This window comes from Amphiura filiformis, chromosome 9 (assembly GCF_039555335.1).
Source record: "Amphiura filiformis chromosome 9, Afil_fr2py, whole genome shotgun sequence".
Taxonomy (NCBI): Eukaryota; Metazoa; Echinodermata; class Ophiuroidea; order Amphilepidida; family Amphiuridae; genus Amphiura; species Amphiura filiformis.
Genome location: NC_092636.1, coordinates 9,786,602 through 9,814,066, shown reverse-complemented (window position 1 = coordinate 9,814,066; position 27,465 = coordinate 9,786,602). Strand labels below are relative to the sequence as shown.

At 35.9% G+C, this 27,465-nt stretch overlaps 1 protein-coding gene across 1 annotated transcript in view; it reads right to left on the bottom strand.

The window, feature by feature from the left end:
• LOC140160606 (kinase D-interacting substrate of 220 kDa B-like) overlaps positions 1-27,465 on the bottom strand; it is a 193,419-nt gene that overhangs the window by 76,027 nt on the left and 89,927 nt on the right. Inside the window, 2 exon segments of the mRNA XM_072183850.1 lie at positions 310-408; positions 16,758-16,856. Of these exon segments, the coding sequence (XP_072039951.1) occupies positions 310-408; positions 16,758-16,838 (180 nt within the window). The 5' untranslated portion in view covers positions 16,839-16,856.

Genomic DNA, 27,465 nt, shown 5'->3' with positions numbered 1-27,465 from the left:
ATATCTTTGACTTGACCTATTTCTAAAACAAAATGACAAGGAAATTGAAAACTAAGAAGTTCTACATGATGGTGAATAGCCTGTAGGAAAAATGTCAATTAACAGGAATTGTCAACCATTTTCTTTCCGTTTTGTTCAACTCCTAACGGCACATCTTAGTTTGTTCTCATTTTAACTTTAAAATACCCGACTATGAATAAACAGAAGTTGTGAAGTTTTGAATTATACCGCAAAAATGAGCACTGTTTCCAGAAATAAATAGGATAAAGACAACAAAATATTACACTGTTTATGTTTCATTGTAACTACCTTGTCTGCTGAGTTTGCTTTGGCTCCATGTTTCAAAAGGCTCTCAACGACTGCCGTATGTCCTCTGCCTGCAGCCCAGATAATGGGTGTAACGCCATGCTGTAAAAGTACACAGACAAAACAAGCAAAAAAGTAAGATATCGGGAACCATCGAAAGGTTGTCATATCTGTGTGGATACAAATCTGAGATGTTACATCCGATAAAGCGGGGTCAAACTCCCGGCCATCAAATAGTCTGGGGGTTTATAATAGCTTGTTTGGCTTCGAGATGAACCATTACTTAGATAATATCTTACTTGAACTGTATATGGATACATATTTGGATGCAGTCGAACTACCTCCTGTCATTTGGTACAAGTCGCGTCCATTTGGCTCGACTTAACTCCGAGACGCCATTTTGTCTTTAAAGTCCCAAGGTATAGTTCAAGCAGAGGGTTTCCGCTCACTCTGTGGATCTATAATCAATCTACTACAAGCCAGCCACATTAACAACTGACCATATCTCTCTAACTAAGTAGTAGCTTTGGTATCATTTTCACATAGATGAAACAGGCCTATACTCATTTTAAGTATCTTTTGCAATTTAATCCTTTAACATGAAGCTGTAAAAGGATTCAATGATGTAGGTATAGTGTCTGTATGGAATGTGTTTTTGCAAATATATTACTGACTACTTGTATGAACCACTGGCTCATGCATAAGTCATGTTATTACTCAGTGTGAAAATCCAAAATAAAATATTTTCCAAAAAAACTTGGAATTTTGCAGTCAGGGTTTACATCAGGGGAAAAAGGTTAATACACTTTACAGATACACACACACTTTAATGTTTCATGGTACAAAATGAGACCAATATTTAAAAGGTCAATGAGTCTGTATAATCCTTAGAGTGGATATGTACATTTGTTGAAATTAAATCAAACCATTTTGATCATTAAAATTAAGCTTAGAGTAATTAAGGGTCAGGCAAGCATATGACCAGGATACGTAATACCTCCAATTCAAGCCAAACAGATATAAGTTTACCATTATCAGTCTATAATATCGAATTGATTAATTCGAATTAAACAATTCATCGAGTGGCCATGGGCAGCGCCATTAGACATGTTACAAGACTACCAAGTGACAGGTGATGGACCGTACCCACACAATTGAATAGGCACTTTTTTGATAATTTTCATCAAGGTTACTCAAAACTTACCTAGCTAATTTATTATACATCAGGGGTCTCTGCCTTTTTAATATGTTATGAAAAACTTAATTTTAAAAATATCTACCGACGGAAATAAAAATCCATCGACGGATAGTCTTGTTATGCTCTCACAAACTTAGAAAAATAACTGAAAAATCCAAAATTTTGGTCTAAAACATGCCCAAGGTTACTGCTGTCCCATTCAAAAGTACAGGAAGACCACCTACAGCGTTGAGGTCAACTTTCTAGACTTCCTGTCTACTGGCAGTAATGGCTACTACCCAGTGCTAACATCAATGAATTGTTTAATTCGAATTAATCAATTCGATATTATAGACTGATTATATAAATGATACTTGACAAAACCAACATTTTTCATTCAAGTATCTCCATACTATCAGTAACATCAGAGCATACAATTTTTCTACATCAGCAATTTCTGGTTGACAAGATGCAACTACATTGGTTGTGAATTGATAAAGGGCGACTACACCAGGTTCTCACAACGGAACTACTCCACAAAGTGACACTCAAAATTGGTTCATTCTGCTAATGTTATACTAAAAGAAACATCTATCATCTTAACAGGAACTGTTTTCCTTGAAACACAGACAAAATCCACATTTTTACTGATTACAATTTGATGAGGAAAGCTAACAGAATAACAACATGATTGCAGAAAAAGGCCAGAAAGTTGCAAGTCATCAGTGATGTTGTAAAAGTTTGTTCATATTCTCAGGAATTGTAATATTAGAGAGTACAGTTTTCTGGGTGACAAGATATAACTACATTGGTTGTGAATTGATAAAGATGACTCCTCCGACACCTGCATGGTTGGTCTACTACACCAAGTGCTCACATCAGAACCACTCCATAAAGTGACACTCAAAACTGGTTCATTCTGCCGATAACGGTAGAAGAGGTTATGGACGGATGCGTCTCATACTAAAGGGAACCTAATTGGTCACCATTTTACGCACTAAGGTAGTAATAACTAGAGACCTCACAGCAGATACAAGTCATGATGTTGTAAAAGTTTGTTCATATTCTCAGTAATTGTAACATAAGAGAGTACAATTTTTCTACATCAACAATTTCTGGGTGACAAGATACAACAACATTGGTTGTGAATTGATAAAGGTTACTCTTCCGACACCTGTATGGTTGGTCTAATACACCAGGTGATCACATTTGAACCACTCCATAAAGTGACACTCAAAACTGGTTCATTCTGCCGATAACTGTACAAGAGGTTATGGATGTATCTCATACAAAAGGGAACCTAATTGGTCACTATTTTATGCACTAAGGTAGTAATAACTAGAGACATCACAGCAGACACATATACTTGACAAGAACTGTTTCCCTAAAACACAGACAAAATCCACATTTTTACCTATTACAATTTGATCAAGGAAAGCTAACAGAATAACCACATGATTGCTGAAAAAGGCCAGAATGATACAAGTCATGATGTTGTAAAAGTTTGTTCATATTCTCAGTAATTGTAACATCAGAGAGTACAATTCATCGCCCGCAAGACATAGTGGCGTATCACAAAAATGGCCATTTTGAGATAATCGCATCTGAAGTTTTTGCAACTTTTAATCGTTTGTCATACATTGCCTCGATTAAAATGTCCCCTTTTCTTGAATGGATATGAAAATATAAATATTTAAGTTACATTTAATGTATAAAATACATTGTTGTCATTCACCAATTAATTGTAATTAGTCATTAAACTTATACGCCAATATGTCAAATTTTTTGAAAAATTATTCTCCATTCAAAATTGACATATACGACACGTGATACGCCAGTATGTCGAATAATATTTACATTCATACAAGTACATTGGTTGTGAATAGATAAAGATGACTCTTCCAACACCTGCATGGTTGGTCTACTACACCAAGTGCTCACAATGGAACCACTCCATAAAGTGACACTCAAAACTGGTTCATTCTGCCGATTACTGTAGAAGAGGTTATGGATGTATCTCATACAAAAGGGAACCTAATTGGTCACTATTTTATGCACTAAGGTAGTAATAACTAGAGACCTCACAGCAGATACATATACTTGACAAGAACTGTTTCCCTAAAACACAGACAAAATCCACATTTTTACTGATTACAATTTGATGAGGAAAGCTAACAGAATAACCACATGATTGCTGAAAAAGGCCAGAATGATGTGATTAAGTCATGATGTTGTAAAAGTTTGTTCATATTCTCAGGAATTGTAACACCAGAGAGTACAATTATTGTACATCAACAATTTCTGAATGACAAGATACAAGTACATTGGTTGTGAATTGATAAAGGTTACTCTTCCGACACCTGCATGGTTAGTCTAATACACCAGGTGATCACATTGGAACCACTCCATAAAGTGACACTCAAAAGTGGTTCATTCTGCCGATAACGGTAGAAGAGGTTATGGACGGATGCGTCTCATACTAAAGAGAACCTAATTGGTCACTATTTTATGCACATCTATCATTTTAAGGATATTGTTACAAGCAGATGCACTAAGATAGTAATAACTAGAGACACCACAGCAGATACAGATACTTGATGAGAACTGTTTCCCTAAAACACAGACAAAATGCAACTTTTTACTGATTATAATTTGATGAGGATAGTTAACAGAAAATGCATGATCACTGAACTAGGCAAGAATGATACAAGTCATGATGTTGTAAAAGTTTGTTCATATTCTCAGTAATTGTAACATAAGAGAGTACAATTTTTCTACATCAACAATTTCTGGGTGACAAGATACAACAACATTGGTTGTGAATTGATAAAGGTGACTCTTCCGACACCTGCATGGTTGGTCTAATACACCAGGTGATCACATTGGAACCACTCCATAAAGTGACACTCAAAAGTGGTTCATTCTGCCGATTACTGATAAGTCATACGAGGTTATGGATGGACATATCTCATACTGACAGAAGGAACCTAATTGGTCACCATTTTATGCACATCTATCATCTTAAGGGTGTTGTTAGACAAAAATGTAATAACTTCAGGCTTGATTTAACAATAACATGGCATACTGGACCGGACTTGAACACTGAGGAATATGTTATGAGCTAGAAAATGTTATAGTAAGGAAACGGGGAATCTTAACATGCTTCGGGAAATGCTGTCAAAAACAAGGAAACATTACATAATATCATTTGTCTGCCAAAAATAGGTCAGTACGGTTCAGAGAGAGGTTATGCTTTAGGCTGGCATATTTACTCACTTAACCCTCTGAGCACTACCTGCCGATCTAACATTGCCTCTGATTGGTCAATTACATGATATCTTCATTTTAATCACCAATCAGAATGGAGCTTTGCAAATAATTCATCCTAATTTTTTTGTGTGGTGAAATTATTCTAACAATGTTGCTGATTGGGCCAATTGATAATGAAAACTTCTTTTTGGCCAATCGGCAGGTAGTTCTCATGGGGTTAATATTGTAGATAGATACAAAGAATGTGTAATGTTAGGCAAATATTTAGCACTCTGCATCTCCATATTTTGAAAGAGAAAACGGGAGATGCTGACAAAACAGTCGTTACATCGGATAAATGAGATTCGATCAATTTTTTTAATGTAGACAACATTGTAGTTCATTTACTTTGTCAAATATAAAAGGCCCAGAGAGTTTAGCGACTTGAGGATCAGTACTCAGACTGTGTCAAAACAATCTTGACTTATGGAATTGATTCATTGAAAACATAACTGACTGCAGGATATATTTGCTCCTTCAAAAAAATATCAACTTGGAATATAATCCATTGATATTGATCAAATCAGACGTCTTAAGATAGGCCCATACTGCATTAGAAGCATCGCCTTGTATCAATTTTTACTCCAGGGGAACATACACAGGTAAAAGCCAGGTTATTTATATGCATAATTTTTGCTATCCACAGTTGAAATCTTTATTCAACACAATGCAGTTGAAACTAATTTGACAATTTAGCTGATAAATGTAACTCTTGCTTGGTAATATTGTTTGTGAACTTGGGTAGACTGATTGCTTTGACTTTGATTAGGCAAAAAAAAATTTGTTTGGTTGCCCTTCTAAGACAAAAATTTGGAGGACTGGTAGGTTGATCCTTTTTTTTCATGGGCTCTTCCCTTGAGTTTTCCTCCATTTTGAAAAGGCTAGTATCATGCTTGATCATTTTATGGTCAAATTAATTCTAATTTTTGGGTCATTCTCTGAGGGCAACCAAACATTTTTTTGGCCTATATACACATAATGTAAGATTTTAAGCTTGTATGAATGTTTTTTTGTTTTATTTAGGCATGGCAATTCCGAGTACAATACAAAATTGTGAAACTTTGAGGTTAGAGAACTTCCGCACACTCAGAATAGGCTACGGACTATTCCTATAATTGGTACTTTCCCGTTGATAGGGTTAACATTGATATCATGTGTTATCAAATAACAAAAGCCAGGACGAGAAGGGTGTGATATTGATGCTCACCCCATCAACGGCAGGAAAGTGTCAATTATAGGGATGGTCTATATGTCTATAAGTAACCCACATGTTAGGTAGTCGCATACCGCTATTTAGTCCAAGTGGGTTATACAAGCTGGATACGGTGGTTTGTAGACATAAAACAATAATATTACTTTATTTGTTAAGCCTGATTTGCTGGAAATTGCATACTATTTGCTTTAATTGAGATGCAACAGCTGGGGATGGCGCCAGCAAAGCATCGTATCAGCGGCAACCTGTCCCGGTGATAAGAACACTTGGTCAAAGCCCTAGATATCGCTATTGGCTAAATCTAACTGAGAACCGATCCTAAAATTAAACACTTGCTCTATTCCCATTGACAAGCTAAAAATAAACCAAATAACACAGTTAAAAAAGATCTTTATGACGTCAGTGCACTGTTTTGTTAAATGCCATCTTCAGCTTTACTCGTAGAGAATCTGATTGAGATCTTTCTCTATGGGATAACCAATGAATCCTGAACATTTGACAAATCACCTTTATGCGATAAATGTAGGTAAAAATAGTCTTTTATGAGTTCATTGATATTACAAGTTTTCATAGCAATTGGCTGATGTCATATTGTTGATTGGTGCCCCAAAAACAATCAATAAGGGGGGCTTTACGAGAGGGGGAGAGTGAATGGGTGGGGTATTGTAGTTGTACAAACATCTGTGATATAACGAACTTGTTTTTGTTTTAATATATCAATCCCTCAGAACTCTTCCCCCCCCCTGTTTCATGGTAAAAACACAAAATTATGAAAATTTCCATATTTTGATGATTTTACCCCCTGAAATTCACTTTTTCCCCTCAATGCCCCCCGAAAAAAATTCCTGGCACCGCCACTGCCTACATGTATTTGAACAAATTTTTACCCACGATTGCACATCTCTCTTTGCACATTTCTCACCATATACAATAAGCTTAAGCATTCACCACAGCACACCGTATGCAGGTTATAGTGGCCTATTAAACCGGCGCACTAAAACTTGACACATTCACACCTGCGGCGAGAACTAGAAACCTAATTTCACATTCGACCACTGACTAAATGTTCTTTGGGCTTCTCCGCTTTTACTATCTCTTTCTCTCTCTCCTTCACACACAGACACAGACACAGGGAGTATGTATTGATTTGAGTTTGTACATGTCAGATTACAGATATTTGTGGTCATGTTTCTGCCATGTGGAGAGAAGACACTGACCTGGGTAAACCCCCTCTATAGGGCTATTCCAGTTGAAATCCATACACCCTCTGACCTGGGTAAATCCCCCCAATTGGGCAATTCCAGTTGAAATCCATATACCCTCTGACCTGGGTAAACAGCCTCTATTGGCCTATTCCAGTTGAAATCCATACACCCTCTGACCTGGGTAAACTGCTATTGGGTGATTCCAGTTGAAATCCATACACCCTCTGACCTGGGTAAACCCCATCTTCTAGGCTATTCCGGTTCAATCTATACGCCCTCTGACCTGGGTAAATCCCCTCAATTGGCCTATTCCAGTTGAAATCCATACACCCTCTGACCTAGGTAACTCCTTCTATTGGGTGATTCCAGTTGAAATCCATACACCCTTTGACCTGGGTAAACCCCATCTTCTAGGCTATTCCGGTTCAATCTATACACCCTCTGACCTGGGTAAACGCCATCTATTGGGCTATTCCAGTTGAAATCCATACACCCTCTGACCTGGGTAAACCCCTCTATTGGGCTATTCCAGTTGCAATCCATACACCCTCTGTGGTAGACATGACCTGCATCTTCCACACAAGCTGTGTGAATTTCAAATGAGGCTACCTGAATGGGTCACTCCTCTTGAAATCTACACCCCTGTGTGGAAAATTAAGGTCATGTCTTCCATAGGAGGGTGTATGGATTTCAACTGTAACAGCCTATTTTAGAGGCAGTACAACGTGTTAATCATGTTAATAGCGGTGGTAATACTGAATGCATAACGCAGAAAACAATTTTTTGGCATCTATTCTAACATTTTCCTATGAGATCGAATTCAACTTCACAAACGCATGGCATAAATAAATAACAATCAGGAGGAGAAATTGGATTTGAACCGGTAAACTTATAATGTATTGGTCTGATGTTCTGCATACTGAAATGAATGAGTCAATAGATATCATAGATGAGGACAGATGATATAACATGTCCTCCATTTAATCATCTCACACAGCATGCACAGTGGCAGCACCAGGATTTTTCTGGGGCCAAAGTGAATTTTAGGGGGGAATCAACAAATTGTTAAGTAAAATTGCACCAAAAAGTGGAATATTTTCGTAATTTTGGGTTATTACTGAGGGGCAAGAGTTCTGACTGGGGGAATTTCCCCACACAGCCGTGGCAACGACACTGATCTCACATCTCATCTGAGAAGGGGGGAACCACCAGATTCAAGACATAATGATCTATTGTACTTTTCCACCCAATTTCAAGAATTGAAGGATGAAAACTAATCTGCATTATTTTTACAAAGGGCTATGTAACAAACAAACAAACAAACAAACAAACAAAATGTGTCGTCCATGAATATTCATAATTAGGTCTGGAAATAAGCCATCCAAAGAACATCTGCCTGATACCATTTCTATCAATTTTGGTCTATGCAACAAACACTTTGTCCATAAATGGTCATAATTAGGTCTGAAAACCAGGTCACATGAAGAGCATCCCTCCGAGATTCTGACCATACTGATTCTGATACAAAAGTCATCTTACCCTCGCAGTAATTCATGCCAAATTATACATAGTCAAAACAGCAAGCGGCTGACTGACTCTTAACAATATTATTGCAGCAAATATATACATGCTATCTCCAGCAGCTATACATAGCCGTACTTTTTCAAGCCATACAGACCAGCATGTCCTCGACACCACAGTACGGTCATCATTGGAGAAAGAGATCTGTGTTTTTACTGCATCAATTCATTATCTTGTCACAACATCCAGGCCCCTATGGAGACTAGCTGAGCAGGGTAGATGGAACAATTTGGTTTGTCCCACAGCGAGAGCGCTTGTCAAATCAGCTATTGGGTTCACAAACCAGACCTGACTTAACTGCCTCGGCTCGTATTTCCTATATGGCTTGGGGTTTTAGTCTATACTGCATGCAATGTAGATTTTCATTTCTTGCATCTGATTTCAATATATTATCAAGTTTCAGTCAATTTAGATACAAATCTAAGCGCTGCATGGGATTTTGTCTGAACAGACGGTGTATTGATTCTGCGGATTTGCAAAAGTGGGCAATTTTCTGCCAATAAAGTGTAATTTTCAATGATTTATTGTTTGAACTCTGGGAGGCAAAGCCCAGTTTAATATAGCTTTTGGTAAAAAAAAAAACCTCACCACCTTATTCAAGAGGTAAAATATGTTTCACTATAATGTAACAACACATCAATTCCTATTCCACTGTGTCCATTCCTTAAAAAACATGTAAGCGAGAGATCCTCCATCGCCAGTGGCGATTCCGGCTGACGGTGCTGCTGGCGTTTTCAATAATAGTCGCGCTCCATTTGTCAACCATCGTACCCATGTTAATAAATGCCCCATTGTTTACTTGCTTGTTCACTGCACTTCCTGTTCCTATCATGTCACATAATTTAATATTACCTAAATTGTGATTCTTGTCGGCAAATCGGAAGAACCTAATCCATCATACTTAAGCCTCAGGGATAAGTGCTTAAACGTGACCTGGCCGCACTGCTACACGTTGGAACACCGCTTCTACTACGTACGCAGTGCCTGAATTGATGGGTTTGTTTGGAAAGAAAATGTATTTAATACCGCACAAACCTGCATATTTTTAATTTCAAACTGGATTCCACTGACTCCATTCATATTTATTGCTTCATACCATTTGTATTTACAATAACATTTTTATATGGAAAAACAGGCAAATATGATACCAAATCCAATACAGGAAAAAAAAACATCAGGAATATCAAACAATAAAAACATTTATTTTTAATAATAAATTATAATCACCATTTTTCACTATTTAATAGAACTTATTTCTAAAAGCATAAGGTTTTCTAAAAACATATCAAGTTTTCTAATTCATTTGGATAATCCTGATCGTATCTTTATTCAAAAAAAATCCTAAGCACATCTTTATTCAAAAAAGACATAAAAACAAAATGATTGAAAAAAAATTTGAAAAGAAATTGCAATCCCCATTCTGTCTATCTGGGGGTCATCTCTTGAACAGTTATCATGGCTATAAAACGTGTTTGACTGTGTGCACAATACTACACTTGTTACGCTCCGTATTTCCCTACTCTTTCCTAAAAATGGCTGCTTATTTGATCATTACAAGGAATTCTGTGCATCTTGAACAAGCAGGCATTGAAATACTGATGTATGTACTAAGAACTACACCGGATGTCTACAGATTTTACTTTTTTTTTCTTTTTTTTTTCAGGTTGTTGGCTTCCATGCCAGGAATCATTTTTCCAGGAATTTTGTAAAAACATATTATTTGTTAACCTTAACCTTATTAACAACATCAATCGTTTGAGAAAGCCAGAAGGTTTCTGAAGAAACTGTCAACAGAAAAACCTAAGTTTTTCCTTTGGTCTTGACAAAGAACTTTTATTATCTGCTTGTTGTGTCTATTCTTCATTGGGAGATACGCATTTTATTCAAAAAATCAATAGCCTAATGAATATTCATGATTTTTCAGCATCACTTTATTTGTCTAATTAATACGATGTTCATTACCCTTACTTTTTCTGATGTTCAAAATGTGCACAAGAAGTGCTTGGTAAGGTGACAATGACCCCACACAAGAAAAACATCATTGATATGCATACACATGGAGATTCTTCCTACGTAGATCCTTGTATTCCATGATTTAACACATTACCAGGGGCTACATGAGCTTACATGGGTGCAGCTAAAACAAAGAAACTCACATTAGACATGTTTGCATTACACTTTTAAAGGAAATCATGCTGGATGACGCATTGGATCCCCTTTCTCAAAGAATGAGGGTTACCCGGAGGGCAAGTTAACACTTTTGGTACTTTTTTTGTTGTGTAGGAATAGCGTGAAGTAATAATGCAATTAGAGCAAGATACATGGCTTGAATGTTTATTGAATTGAATTTTTTCTTTACAAATGAATGCTGACCCAAATTTTGATAATATCCAGATTTTGGTTATTTTTAAGGTCTTTTGCAAAACAAAAGTGCAACCGACCAACCCTATTTGAGAGTTCCGCCCACCCATAGAACAGGTTTGATAGTAAAAAAATAAAAAGAAAGACAGAGAAGGAAGGAAAATATGAGACAAGTCAGAATGTAAGGAAAGCACAGTAAAATAGGGAAAGGAAAAGACGAGAAAAGAAAAGAAAAGAAAAGAAAAGAGGAAGAAAGAAATAACAGAAGAAAGGCGAATGAAACAATTCAAGCAGAAGACACTGATAGCAGGAAATCATCTCCATCCTATCATGTATCCCCTCCTGGCATGTGAAGAAATTTGACCTTTTGAATGACCTTTAAGGTGACTCTTAATGTGTTGAGGCATTAGGTGATATAACACTCCCTCTAGAGTGATAGTCACTTCCTCTTACTTATCCTATTAGTTTCCAAGAAGGGCCTTCCAATGGGAAGTATTTGATTTGACAGTGGCTGAAGGAACTGGACATCAGAAGGGTTGTCAAAATTTTAGTAGCCCTATTGAGCGACTTTTGAAGCTATTTGACACCTTTTGATCATTTCCAGTCCCATAGAACCCAATGGTTAAGACAACATTGGGTGACTTTTTTGGCCCTGTGAATTTTAGTAGTATCCTATCTCATATGAATAGTTAAGACAAAAATTACGTGACTTTTCGGTCATTCCGACCAAAGTGTTTGGCAACCCTGGACATCGGAATCCTCTAAATCCAACTATATATTTTCACTGACAGGACAATAAATTTCTGTTCAATAGTCTTAATTTTTTTTTAGTTGAAACGTAGCAAACTTAAATGAGTTGCTGTTCATCTCTACTGAACAATAATGTGCAGATGTGCAAAATCTATCTTACACTCTGATCTGAAGTCAACATGTGTGTTCAACTTTACTAAGTCCATATAAAATTAATGTTTTGGTTCTTGTCCACAGAATTTTTATTAATTGATGAGGGAGGGAGGTTTTTTCCTTTTTCTTTTAATGTGAAATTAGCATTAGTTGTCAGTAGTTTTCTGTCTTTTTAAACAGCACCCTAGGAAAAGGAGGAGGCCCTTTTTCTTTCTTTTTTTCATATGCGAGATTCTGAAGGATAAGCCCCTTAGAGTATCACAAAGACTTCAAAGTAGTCCTTGTTCTTTAATAAATTTATCTGTACAAATTAAGCATTCCAAAGTCTTAATTTTTTTGAAAAATCCAAAAACAAAAATCTGAAAAATCCAAGAAATTGAGGCAGGAGAGGAGGAGAACCGAAATATTAATTTTATATGGCCTAATATTCTGATGGAGAACATCACATTAGTAGTCTGCAAGGTACAAAGCAAAGCTTATAAAAACAAACTCCGCACAGAATATTTTCCTGTATTCAATAACTATAATGGAAACACCTGTGTCTTTCTAAATGATTCAACAGCTTTTGCACTATGTTCCACTTTGAACTCAAAATAAACATGTCCAACAAACAACATGAAATTGACTTTAAATAATTAAAACATTGTCACCTCACGCAACTGCTTTCAATTGACAGCTTTTAGCGAGTTCTGTTCATCGCTAAACAGCGTCAAATGTCAGGTCAGAGCCTTTCGTTGCAATCAAAAAGCAGTAAACATAACACATGAGTGTTGTCATTTTATAAATGGGAGAAAGACGGTATAAAGTCAGCCACAAGGAAGAAATCAATCTCCAAGACTGACCAGCAATTGGTCAGGGTGAAATATCGATTTAAGCACTGGCAATTTCACAGTCCACTAGCTTTCGACATCAGCGGGGATGGAACGCCAAATTAAATAGTTGGGTGGGTGACCTGAGAGAAATGGTGTCAGCTCCTCGTCTGTAGTGGATGTCTAAAGGCGTTATTGCATGGCTTGGGATCACCTGCGACTGATCGGTCTACCCGGCTAAAAAACCGGTTTGGTATGATACCACCTGCTACCATGACAGAGAATACCATCACTACAGACATGTAACATCTTAAAGAGGATATGGTAGGCTAGCTAAACCAATGCTATGAGTTGGACCTACTTTCAGTATATTAATTCAAGCAGTTGTAACTGTGCCATAAATAAATTTCAGTCCTAATTAAACTATGTTTTGTTTTGTTTTTCCTTCAAAATACGTAAAATTCGCAACTTACAAAACTTGTTGTATTATATTAATGTTTCATGTAGCCAACTTAACATCGCATGGATTCATAATTGAAAAGATAACTGACTGAAAGCGTGAACATGACACTGTACATTGGTCATGCTCCCCTGAGCTTACACACCAACACAGCATTGGACTATTCCAGTTTATGGAAGACAAGTCCTTGAGGGTAGACAAGGTATTGTTGGTCGAAGCAACCAAATAATTAATTTTCATTATCTAGATCAATATATTATTGACAAATAACACTTTGATGTTTTGCAAAAGTTCATTCTAAAAATACTATACTTTGCAATCTAGCTTAATTAATTGTTGTTAATGAGTTAGGTACATTTTACAAAAGTGTTGTTGTTTCAGCCCTCTTTACAACATAACTCAAGAACCACAGGACCTACAAAAGCATATCTGTGATATTTGAATTCTTCTACGCGCCGCTATGACATGAGCAATGCAGTTTTTGCCAAAGCTCACTACCATTCGCAAGATGCTGTGAACTACCAAATCGCAACAGTTTGAAATAGTTAATAACCTTAATCTCCCACACAGGGGGTGAGTTTCAAATAGGGTTACCTGAATGGATGCCTCCATTTGAGATCTACACTCCCTGTGTGGGAGATTAAGGTCATGTTTTCCATAATGGATGTATGTATGGATTTCAACTGGACTAGCTCACTGCTCTCTCACTTCAAGGGGGTAAGGCAAGTTTCTACAGACGATGGTGGCTGACATTATTCATGTGGCAACAGCCAATAGCGTAAACAAAACAGACAATATGGCGGCAACATTGCCTGGGCGTTGGACGACCCGTGCGAGTGCGTTTTTAGCTCTATTGGCCCAGATAAAAAAAAAAAATGCATAAAATATATTTCTCAGTGAAATGTATACATTTTCACATGAAAATAAATATTTTTGGATTCAAAATGAATGTGAAGAAAAAAAAATTATAGCAGGGAGTGGGAATCGACCTCGGGACCCTCTGCTTGGGAGGCGAAAACCTTACCGCTAGACCAAGTAAGCATTGATACACGATGGGAGAAATTTTCAGTATATATCATAAACATATCGTGTGTTATTCATACAAAACATTCAAAAAACAGTACTTACAATGAGGTTCACTGTCGAACCTCAACGGATTTAGACTGATAAAATAGTGCTTAATAACATCATGCATACACTTTTGGAATTATTTGAGACATTTTCGTGTTTACGTGTAAAACCAATGACGACGTCAAAATTCAGTCAATCTTGGCCGCCCCCCCCACCTGAGTTTCTAGGAGTAGAAGGAGAACGCCCTCATCGGCACAAACTCTGCATTCTCTTCTGGATTTGAGTGACTTAATATTGACTCTTTTGTAATAAATCCCAAATTCACAAACAAGAACTTGTTTAGTTCTCATCAGATAAGCTTGCCTGAATTGGGTTTGAGTCCTGTAAAGTGTGCCGACTGAAATTGAACCTTCGCAGGAACTCCATAACGGTGGATTGTTTTGCGAAGGAATCAAAAACAGTGTACCTCCAGCATTTTTCAGCAAGATCAAAATCAAATGATATTTGGCATAAAGAAAACAATATAAAACTAGAGCAACTGTGCCCTTTGCAAGGGCACGAGGTAAGTTAGGCGGATGATTGTGATGATCTGATGAAGCAGCAATACTGTGCTGGATAAGATAAGGATCATTGCATTTAAATTTCAGCTCAATTGAAGCATTTTGAAAACTTGACCTTTGACCCCTTTATTGCCCCTAATGACCTTAAATGAATCTTAAACTATTTTAAACATGTTTAGAATGTCATAAGGATCATTGCATTTAAATTTCAGCTCAATTGGAGCATTTTGAAAATCTTGACCTTTGACCCCTTTGTACACTTAATGACCTTAAATGAATTAAAAATATGTTTAAATTGTTTAGAATGTCATAAGGATCATAGCATTTAAATTCCAGCTCAATTGGAGCATTTTCAAAAACTTGACCTTTGACCCCTTTATGACCCTTAATGACATTAAATGAATATTAAAATATTTTAAGCATGTTTAGAATGTCATAAGGATCATTGCATATAAATTTCAGCTCAATTGGAGTATTTTAGGTTAACATGACCTTTTTGACCCCTGTGACCCCTTGGATGACCTCCGACATTAAACAACCCATAACTTTTGTAGCCAGCTACCCAATACTGCTTGTGACTGAGTTTAGTCGAAATCCGATCAAGGATGTGGAAGTAGTAGCAAATTGTGAGAAGAAAGAAAGAAAGAAAGAAGAAAGAAGAAAGAAATGGCAAGAAAGAAATAAGTTAGGCTGCCCGCCTAACTTAACTATTCAACAACACATGTATATATTTTCTTTATGTCTTCCACCAGCACGTACAAGAAAGTTAATTTCCCATTATTTGTCATAAATGTGACATTTTTGCAATTACAAAGTTGACATATAATGGATGTCGCAAAATAAGATTGTGTGTCATAAAGATTTGGGTTTGTAATGTTATCAGTAATATGGCAGTATGCATAATATTTGGCTATTCCAATTAAAATCCTCACTCCCCTGTGGAAGATTTTTGGAAATATCTTCCACAGGGGAGAATAATTTCAAATGGTATGAACACATTTAACATTTCCATTTCAAACTCGCCCTTCTTCTGTCGATTCAGGTTGAATCTTTCTCAGAGGGTGTATGAAATTCAAATGGAGCTGCTAATGTGTTCATTCCATTTGAAATTCATATTCCCCTAATGGAAGATATTTCCAAAATCTTCCACAGGGGAGTGTGGAATTTAAATGGAATGGCTTACTACTACTACTAGCATGATTTGATATCAACATTCCCTGTATTACAAACATATTCTGAAGGTACACCATTTTCTTCTTCCTTGAACAGTCCGGTCCGACTGCCTGATCAGGAAGTACTGCCGAATCAGGCAGTATGTTGCTGAGTCAGGCAGTATGGTATCCCACAATGCAATGCTCTATTTCAAATAGAGCATCTTTTAATATACCATTATTTCTTGGTATAGAGTAACAAAGTAGGTAAAATATATAAAATTATCAATGAATGTACAATTAGTAGTAATTTTTCATCAATTTTAGTTAAAATAAAGTTAATTTGCATATTTAAATAAAATTTTTAAAAAACCGTTAGAAATTGTTTTGTTATTTAAATTATTTTTCTCCCGGTGGAATTTTTTTTTCGCCCGGTGAAAAATTGTCAAGTTACATGTAGTTCATGTGTGTCAAAGTAAAATTTCCCCCGATCTTTTATAAAATCACCATGAACAATTTAGTCCTTAGTCTGTCGAATTCGGAAGGGTTACCAAAGCCTGTTTTGCCTAACTCGGCAACATGCTGTCTGATTCGGCAGTACTTCCTGATCAGGCAGTCGGACCGGACTGTTGAATATATCCTGGTACTTACATGTGCTTGTACATTGGGGAATGCCCCTCTTTCCAGAAGTTCATCAACTACTTCCACATGGCCCTTGTAGCTGGCCCACATCAAAGCTGTCCACCCATTCTATAATAATAAAAAATAGATTACAAATTACAAATGAAAATGGATTACATAAGGGACCGTTCACAAACACTTGTTAGGGGGCCTGATGCAAAAAGGGGGCCCTGAACATTTTTGACCCTCCAAAGGGGGGCCCTGAAAAAAAATGACCACAAATTTTCCTGGGAAAATTTGAGTTTATATGCTTTTCTATGGGGTTGACCGATAATTTTCATGTCAAAAGGGGGGCCCTGAAAATTTTGAGATCTCAAAGGGGGCCCGAAAAAATTTCGCAATGAAATTTTTTTGCATCAGGCCCCCCCAACAAGTGTTTGTGAACGGTCCCTAAGGTCAAACAAATTGCTTGTCTTTTTCAGAGTTGTAATGGGTCAAGTCATTTCATGAGGGAATCAAGTTATTTTAGCAATATCTCGAGTCAGGTCGAGTTGAAAATCTTAAGTTGAGTCATTGCATTTTGAAAAGTCGGGTCTCGAGTCACGACTTGCAATAAGTCTGCAAATTTTAGGGGCAAAAAGGTTTCCCTCACCCGTTTATAACTTTTCAAACACAATAGGCCCCATAGAAAAAGAATACTGGTATTTTGTAAATTTGTTTTAAAATCTGAAATATTTTGGTTTTTTTAAGCAATTTTTTAGCTCCATACAAATGTCCAACAACACACAAGCAGTGTGGCTGTCAAGAATAAGACAGAAAAAAGCTTACCAACAAAATAATTTTTGCTCAGACTGTTACAGGAAAGAAACTGTATTTTTAGCCCTTTATACTGCAACAGATGATCACAATTCACTGAATTTATGAAGTCGATCAACAGCTATTTCATGGTTCATTGTGACTCTTTTATCACAAGCATCTTGCATAATTATCTCTAAATATGGGAAAGAAGACTCACACTTCTTTTTTTAGTTTCTGCACCAATACCTCTCTCGTTCACTTGTCATTTGGGAGAACCGTTCAGTAAAATGATTTCTATGAACCAGAATAATTGCATAATTTATGAAGATTTGAAAATCATTATGCATCACACTATACCACATTGTAGTGCAAGATCTGTTAGCTTGACTGTTCCTTCATAAAAGCAAAATCTTTGCAAAATTTTGCTGTGAAATCAGTATTCATGTCAGGTTTATGAATACAGTTGTCTACAGGGGGAAAAGGCAGTGGTTATTTTTGTATAGGAATATTATTCACGAATCATTTTTAGCATGAATTTGAAAGTTTAAGCAACTGGTATACTGCAAAACACATGCATTCAGATGTGTATAACAACCCCGGCTTCTTGAAATCACTCAAAAATCACTATTTTATTCACATAATGGGACACTATAATCCAACATTAGTCACTATGGACCACAATGACCTCATCCCAATGGCATAGTTCAATAACCTCAATTAAACAATCATAGTACAAATTTGACCTCAAGTTGCAGAGTATGCGTTTTTGTACCCAAATTTACAAAGGTCATTCAATGAATGTGCATTCAATGTATCAGGGTTAAAGACCTGTGCCTTGATAGATGAGCATGTTGTGGATCCCAGTGAGTATTGATTCTTTCCATGAGTTAACCAGTGCGGTTTATTCCATGTTTCAATAATTGCGCATGAAGATTTTCAAATTAAACTGAAATTATCATTCAGAAATCTTCGGTTGAATTTTTACCCATCTTATTATTGAGATGTCTCTACAGAGATCTGACTTCTAAGAAAATTCTTGATGCTATTGACCTTCCATCACGCATCATTTAGTTTGTTGGGTTACATCATATGCATGAATAGTAATGGCTTATAGAAAAATATTATCCAGCTTCTCCTGAGCAGTTGAGCCAAGTGTCCAGTGTACCCTCTACGACCTTATGACACTCAATGAGCCCCATACGTAAATGGACACAATGGCCAGAAGAATGGAAAATAATCAAAACTAATTTGGATTTTTCAGGCTCATTTGGCCAATTTTGGGGAAAATTAAGTGGCACTAACTGAAATTGTTGTTAGGCCCTTCACAATTGATTCTTAGTTTCCTGTTGCATGGTTAAAAACAAGGGATGAGGCGACTTTTAATTATTAACTAGCGGGAGACCTGCGCCAGCTGGTCCCCTTAGTTGAATAAACGGAGGCGGTTAGTAAACGGAGTGGTTAGTAAACATGGTCAACGGTGATGATAATCATGGTGTCTTGGTGTAGAATCTTAGATAGATTATTCATCCAGTATAGTAATGATCATGTTAGCTTGATAATCATAAATTATGTTAGCTCCTGTCATATTAAAGAAGGTAAAATTTAAGTGAATATCCAGACCTGTGATAATGTTGTTACTCACTCGACTCAATCCCTCAGATTTCTTTTGAAACAGCTCGTGACAAAATGGTTGATTTTAACTTTATCCAAACAAACATAAAACATATTAATGTTAGAAGAGGTTGCTAGAAAATGTTTCAATTTCGGGTTATCATGATTATAATGGTATAAAACATGTAAGCAACATGTTTAAAAGTTGCAGCAAAACATTTTAAGCGATTCCGTGTTGTTAATAGCTAGGCCTACATTATAGCCAGGATTTATTTGTGGGCTATATGGAACAGTTGCACGACTCTGTTGGCAACATTTTAACATTCCCTCTGTAAAGTGGACTTTTTTGCAAATCTGTCACCCAATGACCCCCCCCCCCCCTTTTCATCAGCTTACACCCAATGATCCCCCCGAAATTGCTTCAAGGCCTTTGCTTTGACCAAGTTTCCAATTCTAGGGGACACAACCGGCTGCACGGCGCGCGACACAATGGTGCTTCGTGGCCATTCAAAAAGGTGGCGGCAAAAAATGAATGTCCGAATGTGCCCCCCCCCTTCCCAAATTACTGGATCCGCCACTGTCTCAGAGAAGCAGTCAGCCACGTACACATACGTAGGCCTACGCGCGGTAAGCCAACATTAAGTGCGCAGGTGTGTGACTCGCCACTTACCGCGCGTGTTGGACATCGCTTGCATTTAACGCGTTTGCTGTCATGACCTGACCCATAAGGTTATTGACCTCAACGGCCTAGCAACCGATCATTTTTTTTTGTTATTTCCATAGTGATTGAATAGTTCGGCAAAAATGAACGTCAGATGGTTTAATGGCAATATGTACCCGATCAATGTACGAATAAATCAGAGCTGAAAGTGAAAGCATCTCGGAGACTGCTTCTGGACAAGATATAGCGACTTCCTTTTATTTATATAGATTATTAATTATCTATTATTTTCTTTATTTCAAAACAAGTGGTCGCATCCTACATCAACCTGTTTTGACTAGGAACATGCATTTAATTATTTTACAACTATGTTTGATTTTATACATAAGTAATGGTACAGTTATGTTCTTTGTTTATTCATCATTATAGTTGATATAAGCAAAGTCAGAAAGTACCAAATGGAAGTCATTAAAAGTTACTTTAAAAGAGAAAATCCAAAATAAAAATAGAATAATTAAATATTTTGCAATTCTCTACTTTGGATGCGCGCTCTTTGTAATTCACAGCCTCGTCCCCCTCACTATCGCCAAAAAAGTTGACATCATCCAATTTGCATTTTTTGTCTGCTGACACTGACAGTTTACAACACTGTAGCTTATGGGGCACTTATAATAATGTACGCCTAACTCGCTACTGCTATGCCCGCATCAACTGAAACTTTGGAGATTAGTTTTTTTTAACAATATCTATAGAATCATACCCTAAAACTAGGATGCTAGAATCACGATATGTCAGTTATCATAATCAATAAATGGGAATTGCACAAAAACAAATAAACTTTAGCTTCTATTTTGACCTTACATTCTACATCCATCACTCTATAGACAAAGGTGTAACTAAGTGCAAATCAAAATAACACATCTTGTTGAGTCTGATTCTATCCCTATAATATCTCTCTGTAGTTGGTTTAGCATCTCACTATCAAACACATACCTCTGGGGGTCAAGTTTATATGAAGATTTTTATTCCGAACAAAACAAAACACTGCTGGACTGTGCAAGAACAGCGTCCGAATCCTACATTGCAGTCCAGCTGTCCTGCTCTTATATTTCAATAGTTCTGTCTGCGTCTGACAAAGCGCTTTGATATTCAGAGAATTTAATTACGATCTAAGAGTGGCAATGACATGGTGTGATTTGACATACCGCAACATTACAACACACTATCATACATTCTTCTACGCAGATAATAAAGACAATAGGAGAAATCCCTCTGCATATTTTGCTTTGCTCACATGCTGTCTCCATACTTCCATGCTGCACATGTGCACGATTATCCCCGATTATGTGTACAGCGCACATTTGGAACAGTTCCACCTTCTGCATGATCTGTGCATGTCAAATCTGTGCTGGATAACATAATTATATGCCAGAGATATGACAACATATGGAAAGCATCAGTTATGGATCTTTGGTTGTTACATGGTTGCTTGCGTGCCTGTCATTAAAGTAAATTTTCCATATATTATTTGTTTCTCTGTAGGTTTTTCGCCTACAAAAATGACAAGATGACATCAATTTATTTTCCTTCAAACTTCTTGCATGCGCAGTATGAAGTCACAATATTTACAAAATCAAGCTACAATAATCGACCTAATTAGCGACACTTCCCTAATAAGCGCCTTCTACAGAATTATCCGAGTAACAACTACTATTAAGTACAATGTGCTTCTCTTCAATGCATTTTTTTTAATGATTACAGTTCCAAATTTGAGAGGAGCTACAACTAAGTAAACCTGTACTAGCTGCTATCAGGGGTAGATAGCAGATTACATAAAAACATAACTATCACTATCAAGTGCTGCGAGGTATAACAACTCACATTAGACTTGAATAATTGTTAATCAAAATTAAGACTGAAGTATTAATCATGTTAATTGTGAAAATATTAGTTTACAGGATTTATATCCGAGTTATGTGCTAAAACATTAAAGCAATAACATTAATGTTTCGTTCATTTGGAAGATGCAATGAACCAGATGAATGCTAATTGAATCAGCTTTGACACGAGTAATGTGTAGCATATATCATTTTGTAAGTGCTATTTTATGGCAAACAAAAACAGTATCATCATGCTAGTGCCTAATTAGATAATATGGCGTTATATTTTTCATATCTTTGTAATACCAGTAGGGCTATTATTTGTAAATATTTTGTAAAAAAGCGCATCAAAAGGATGACATCTTATAATTTGGTCACAATACATTTAATAAAAAAATATTAATGGTGTTTTTTTCATTGAAATTGTTTAAAACTAAATTAATCTACTATACTGTTTAACAGTTGACAATTTTCATCCAACATTTTTGTGTTCCAAACAGCTTCTGCAAACAAATCAACAAAACACTAATGTATTCATCGACATCAAAGCTATATTTTTTAGCCAGTTTTAAAATATACCTTTGATGTCTATTCCCAACACGTATAAATCTCTTCACTAATTATTCCTTTTGTTTTGTGTATAGGCCAATGCAAGGAAAGTGAACAGGTCAGAATTGACAACACACAAATATTGCAATCGCTTATAGTAAAGTTACAAATAAATATCTATATCTACTTCCATTAAGGAGTTAACAGACATATTGGCTTTGTGATGACAGGAAGTAGCTAGCACTTTTCCAGTACTGCAAAAATGTTGTCCCTTCACAGCTGCAACATTTTACAATTACAACCGACACATTCCTTCATCCCCCTAACAGTTTGTCTTCACAGGGGGGCCTGTCGCAGGGTATATACTACAAACCAATCCCCGCTACTAAAATATCCCTGCTGTTGCTACTGATAGGGATGATTACCAGCGACAAAATCATCTTCGTTTCAAAGCGTACAATACTACAAAATTCTCTCTCCATATGTCAGACTCATCAAAATATGATGTGGTTCACTTAGACTATATGTGACCATCCAGCACAACTGAGCCCTGAAGTCGCCAATCATCATTTTTTAGATATTCAGCCAAAATATTCTGCTTGAAATTAGCTTTAAAATGATGAATATCATGTCTATAGTACTTGACATTTAAGTAGTGAAAAATCAATAAAACAGTCAATAAATCCTTTGTTTCCTATTGTTTATTGTTAAGTTCAATGGAGCATATCTCAATAGTGGCACTGGCGACATCCGGGCTCAGTTGTGGAGGATGGTCACATATGTAGGATATTGTGGACTGTGGAGGCTACCTGAAAGCAATGGCTTGATCAATTTGAGGGCATAGAACCAGCATTGGCTATGTCCAAAATTGGACGATTGATTATTTCTGGAGAAAAAAATAAAAATAAAAAACAAATCCTTGTAAACACAAATGATTCTCTAAGTTCTCCTAGATATAATGTTTTTAATATAGTCTGCATGCATTCCTTGAGGCAGTAAAGTAAAATCAAATTTTGTGATTTTCTCAAAACTTGCTGATTCATGAAGGAATCTATTATGATAGTTGGATTCCTTGCATCATTTCCTTTCTGAAAATGTACACTTGCATATACTTACTTAATATACCTAATCCAAATACCCTTCTGTAAATGCTCAAATTAATAAAATTAATTGAATGTTGTTTAACCCATGAGAACTACCTGCCTATTGGTCAAAAACAGGTTTTCATTATCAATTGAACCAATTAGCAACATTATTAGAATAATTGCACCACACAAAAAAATGGGGTGAATTATTTGCAAAGCTCCATTTCGATTGGTGATTAAAATGAATATATCATGTAACTGACCAATCAGAGGCAATGTTAGATCAGCAGGTAGTGCTCAGGGGGTTAATCCTATAAGGGAAGTATGAAAAGGTTGGTTTATATAAGTGTCACATAACCTAGACCATTCTGACATCGAGAGCAAAATGTCACCGTTGTTTTTCTTTAAAAAGTTTTATGTACTGTTTCACCTGTTATTAAATTCACAATTCTCAGCGCCTTCTTTACATTAACCTATACACACTAAAGAAATATACTCATGTATTGTTATTTTTTACGGTAGTGCTTGGTTTTTAGCGCAAATATGTCCACTTTTATAGTTAGTTACAAAATGAGTGAAAGATGGGATTTATTTGATGTATCAATAACTAAGATTAAATAATTCCTGCATATTTGGTACCGATCAGACTATAGAATACACCTGGTCACTTCTTACTTTATAAATGCCAGGCCAAAATTTAAGAATACTCTGCCGGAAGGCAGTAAAATAAACTCGCTATATTAATACAATTGGCCATTTTCCTAACTCCCGATACAACAGCTAGTTGTTAATAATTTCACAAAGATAATGAACAAAATTAAATTAAATTAAATCAAATTCAAGCAATTTTTAACAGTTGTAAGTTTTATATATTTTAAGCAAATTAAGACTTGATGCTGCATAAATGCACTTGAAACTTTTTTGGAGTTTCTAATTTTACAAACCATGAAATTAAATGTTGCACAAAATGTACATGTTACTATGCAGCAACTGTAGCCATACTGTGTAAGTGGCAATTTCTGTGAAGGTTTTATTTTCGCGAGTTCCAACAGCGAAATTAACACCTTGTGAATATATGTAATAATGTACTACAAGTTTTGGGCAGGACTGGGTAATCATGAAAATAACATGTACGAAAATATCTCTCTCACCACAAAGCGCAAAAATTACTGTACGCGGAAATTACGACTTATACACTACTGTACCAGCTTCCTAGCTAGCAAGCTACCACGATTCTGTGTACATCTCTCATGTGATTCTATTAGTAAAATTGACTTAAATGGAAATGATATGTCCTCCAGCGCCTCCGCATATACCGGTACCGTGCTTCAAAATTCATACAAGGTCTTGATTCTAGAATTTAGCCCAACTGGCAAGTTGCTTTTATGCCAAACCTTGATACAAAATATTTTTAGTTTGATTTGAATGTTTATCAGTACAAGAAATATATTCTGTTCATCATTTTGTAGCATAAAATGCAGAGTAAACTCGACATGACATTTTAACCCTTTCCGCGCCGTGCGCCAGTCTCAACTGCAGATGAAGACAAAAATGTTCATAATTTTATTTAAATTCTTCTTTCCATGCATGCATTCAAATGAGTACATGTACATACAAGCCTGGTAATGTGGTATTGGACAAGTAGTTCTTGCAGATAAGTTTTTGAGATGTTAATATAATAATATATTGAGAAAATTGTCAAAAGCTTTTTTTTTTACATTGAAACCTATACCTGCAAGTAAGGCATGGATTTTTTTATACTACTGTACTGATTTAATACCAGAAGCACCTGTTTTTCAAGCAATGTTCAACAAATTAGGAAAGTGTCCATTTTTATTTTTTAAAAATATATGAATAAACTAAACCGAGTAGGGCCTAATGACTAATATACATATCATTCTTTTCATCATTCTTCATCATTTAACAGTTTTTTTCCATGAATTTACCATATTTTTTTCACATGTAAAAACATGTTTTGTTTTTTTGTAAATACCTGATAGGATTGTGTATATGTCTAGCATTCCACTCGGGTCTGCTCTTTTGACTTTATTACAGGGGTGTGATTGGTGCTTTAAGAAAAAAACCCTAAGGCAATGAAATTGCGAAGCAGAGCGAGCTAAGCGAGCGGAGCTCTCGCCTGTTATGAGCCGGGGGTCCAGGGGCCGCTTAAGGGCCCCTGGTGGGTACAGGGCAGCGCCTGGTAGGGGTCGAGGGGTGAAGCCCTTGAAGCTCAGAGGGTTTTACACACTTGAGCACCACTGGAGATGCAATTTCATGGGGTAAAATGCAAAATGAGAAACTGTTAAAATACTTCACTTTATAGTATAAAACATTTATTATCTGTGAATACATACTTCCAGTATCATATCATTCACATACACATGAGAAATTGCATCACCATTTTTGCACAGTACAGTGTGTCTATAAATCATCTAGTCAGGGTTCTAAGGAATTTTCATTTTAAAATTGGAGATTTTCTCATATCCAGAAACTGAAAATTCTGGAAATGTGACATCTCTGTTAAGCATTTAGCTCTTGGTCCAGGGCCACTCCAAAAGCGACAAAAAAAAAAAAAAAAAAAATTTTTGTTGTTGAAAATTCAGAATTTTTTTTTAATCCCAAAAATCCGGAAATCCGGAAAAATCACACCCCTGTTATTATGGTGTATAGCAGTTCTTGGAATTAAAAAAAAATTGATTTAAATTTTTAAAAAAATCCTATTTAAAGGAGTATTTCCTGATCCTAGCATCCTCTTTTTTGACATTTTTTCATATATATCATCAAAAAATCTTATTCCCAAAATTTCAGTTGATTCTGATTCTGTGTATACACTGCTCCATGGGCCAATGTTGTAATTTCGTTCTGGTGTACCAGAACGTAATTCAAATTTGTTGATATTTTTGTTAAACCAATTAATCTGCAAGATATTTTTGGTACATAAACATTATGTAGCTGGAGGTTTCCAATCATTTATTAAGAAAAGTGGGGGCATGAGGTTGTGCATCACGAAATGCCTTTTTAAATAAAATAAAAAAATCGATAGTTAAGGGATCTAAAATGAGCGTTTATTGCTTTTCGACAGTATTTTTTGTGGGACATGAGAGCACCTCAGACCTATCGAATTGCATTCTGAATACGAAGCATGTGTTTCTGATATCAAATAATTTTCATTTTTTTTAAATCATAATATAATACAAATTTTATGACAAATTATAAAAATTTGATATTTTTCAAATTTTGATATATAACAGTCCTCAAAGTAAATTATATAAATCTAATGATATATTCTTAAAGTGTATGTAGCAGGGAGGAAAAGCCGACGGTCAATTGAAAATTTGTACCTTTCATATTGAAGATATGGATTTTTTTCCCAAAAAGACCTAATTTTTTTGGGTGTTTTGGGTAAAAATCCATATCTTCTATCTGAAAAGGTCAAAATTTTCAATTGATCGCCTGCTTTCGTCCACCTACATACACTTTAAGTATAAATCATCAGATTTATAAAGTTTACTTCAAGTACTGTTAAATATCAAAAATATCAATTTTAATGATTTGCCATAAAATGTGTATTAAATTGCGAATTTCCAAAATCAAAATTATTTGATATCAGAATGACATTCTTCGTATTCAGAATGCAATTCGATATGTCTGATGTGCTCTAATGTCCCAAAATAAATACTGTCGAAACGCTCATACCCCAGCCCTTAATGCTACCAGCCCAACAACAAAATTGTGATTTCCAAATGAAATGAGCAGCATGGTTATTGGTTAAACATGTTAAATTGTTCTGCATAACTTTGTCACAAATTTTCAGTCAGCTAAACAAACTCCCTTTAAAAGTTCAATAGCAATAAAGTAAATCAAATTTTCTCCAGCAAGTTTCAATTGATTTTGCAAAACCTTTGATGTTCAACACTGAGTCATCTCTTTAGATGCCAAGGTTATCACTTAAAGATTCAGAGAGGGACAAAAATACAATGTTGCAGCCAAGGACATGCACGGAAAAAGGATTTCTTTCCTATCCTTATATAGATTATTGACAAGTCCACTGAATAACCTTGAAAATGTTGCAGTTTAAAGTACTCTTTGATTTTTAAAGAAATGCTTTTGACTATAGTGCTTGGCTTTTAAAGCTATATAGCAACCTTGGGTAA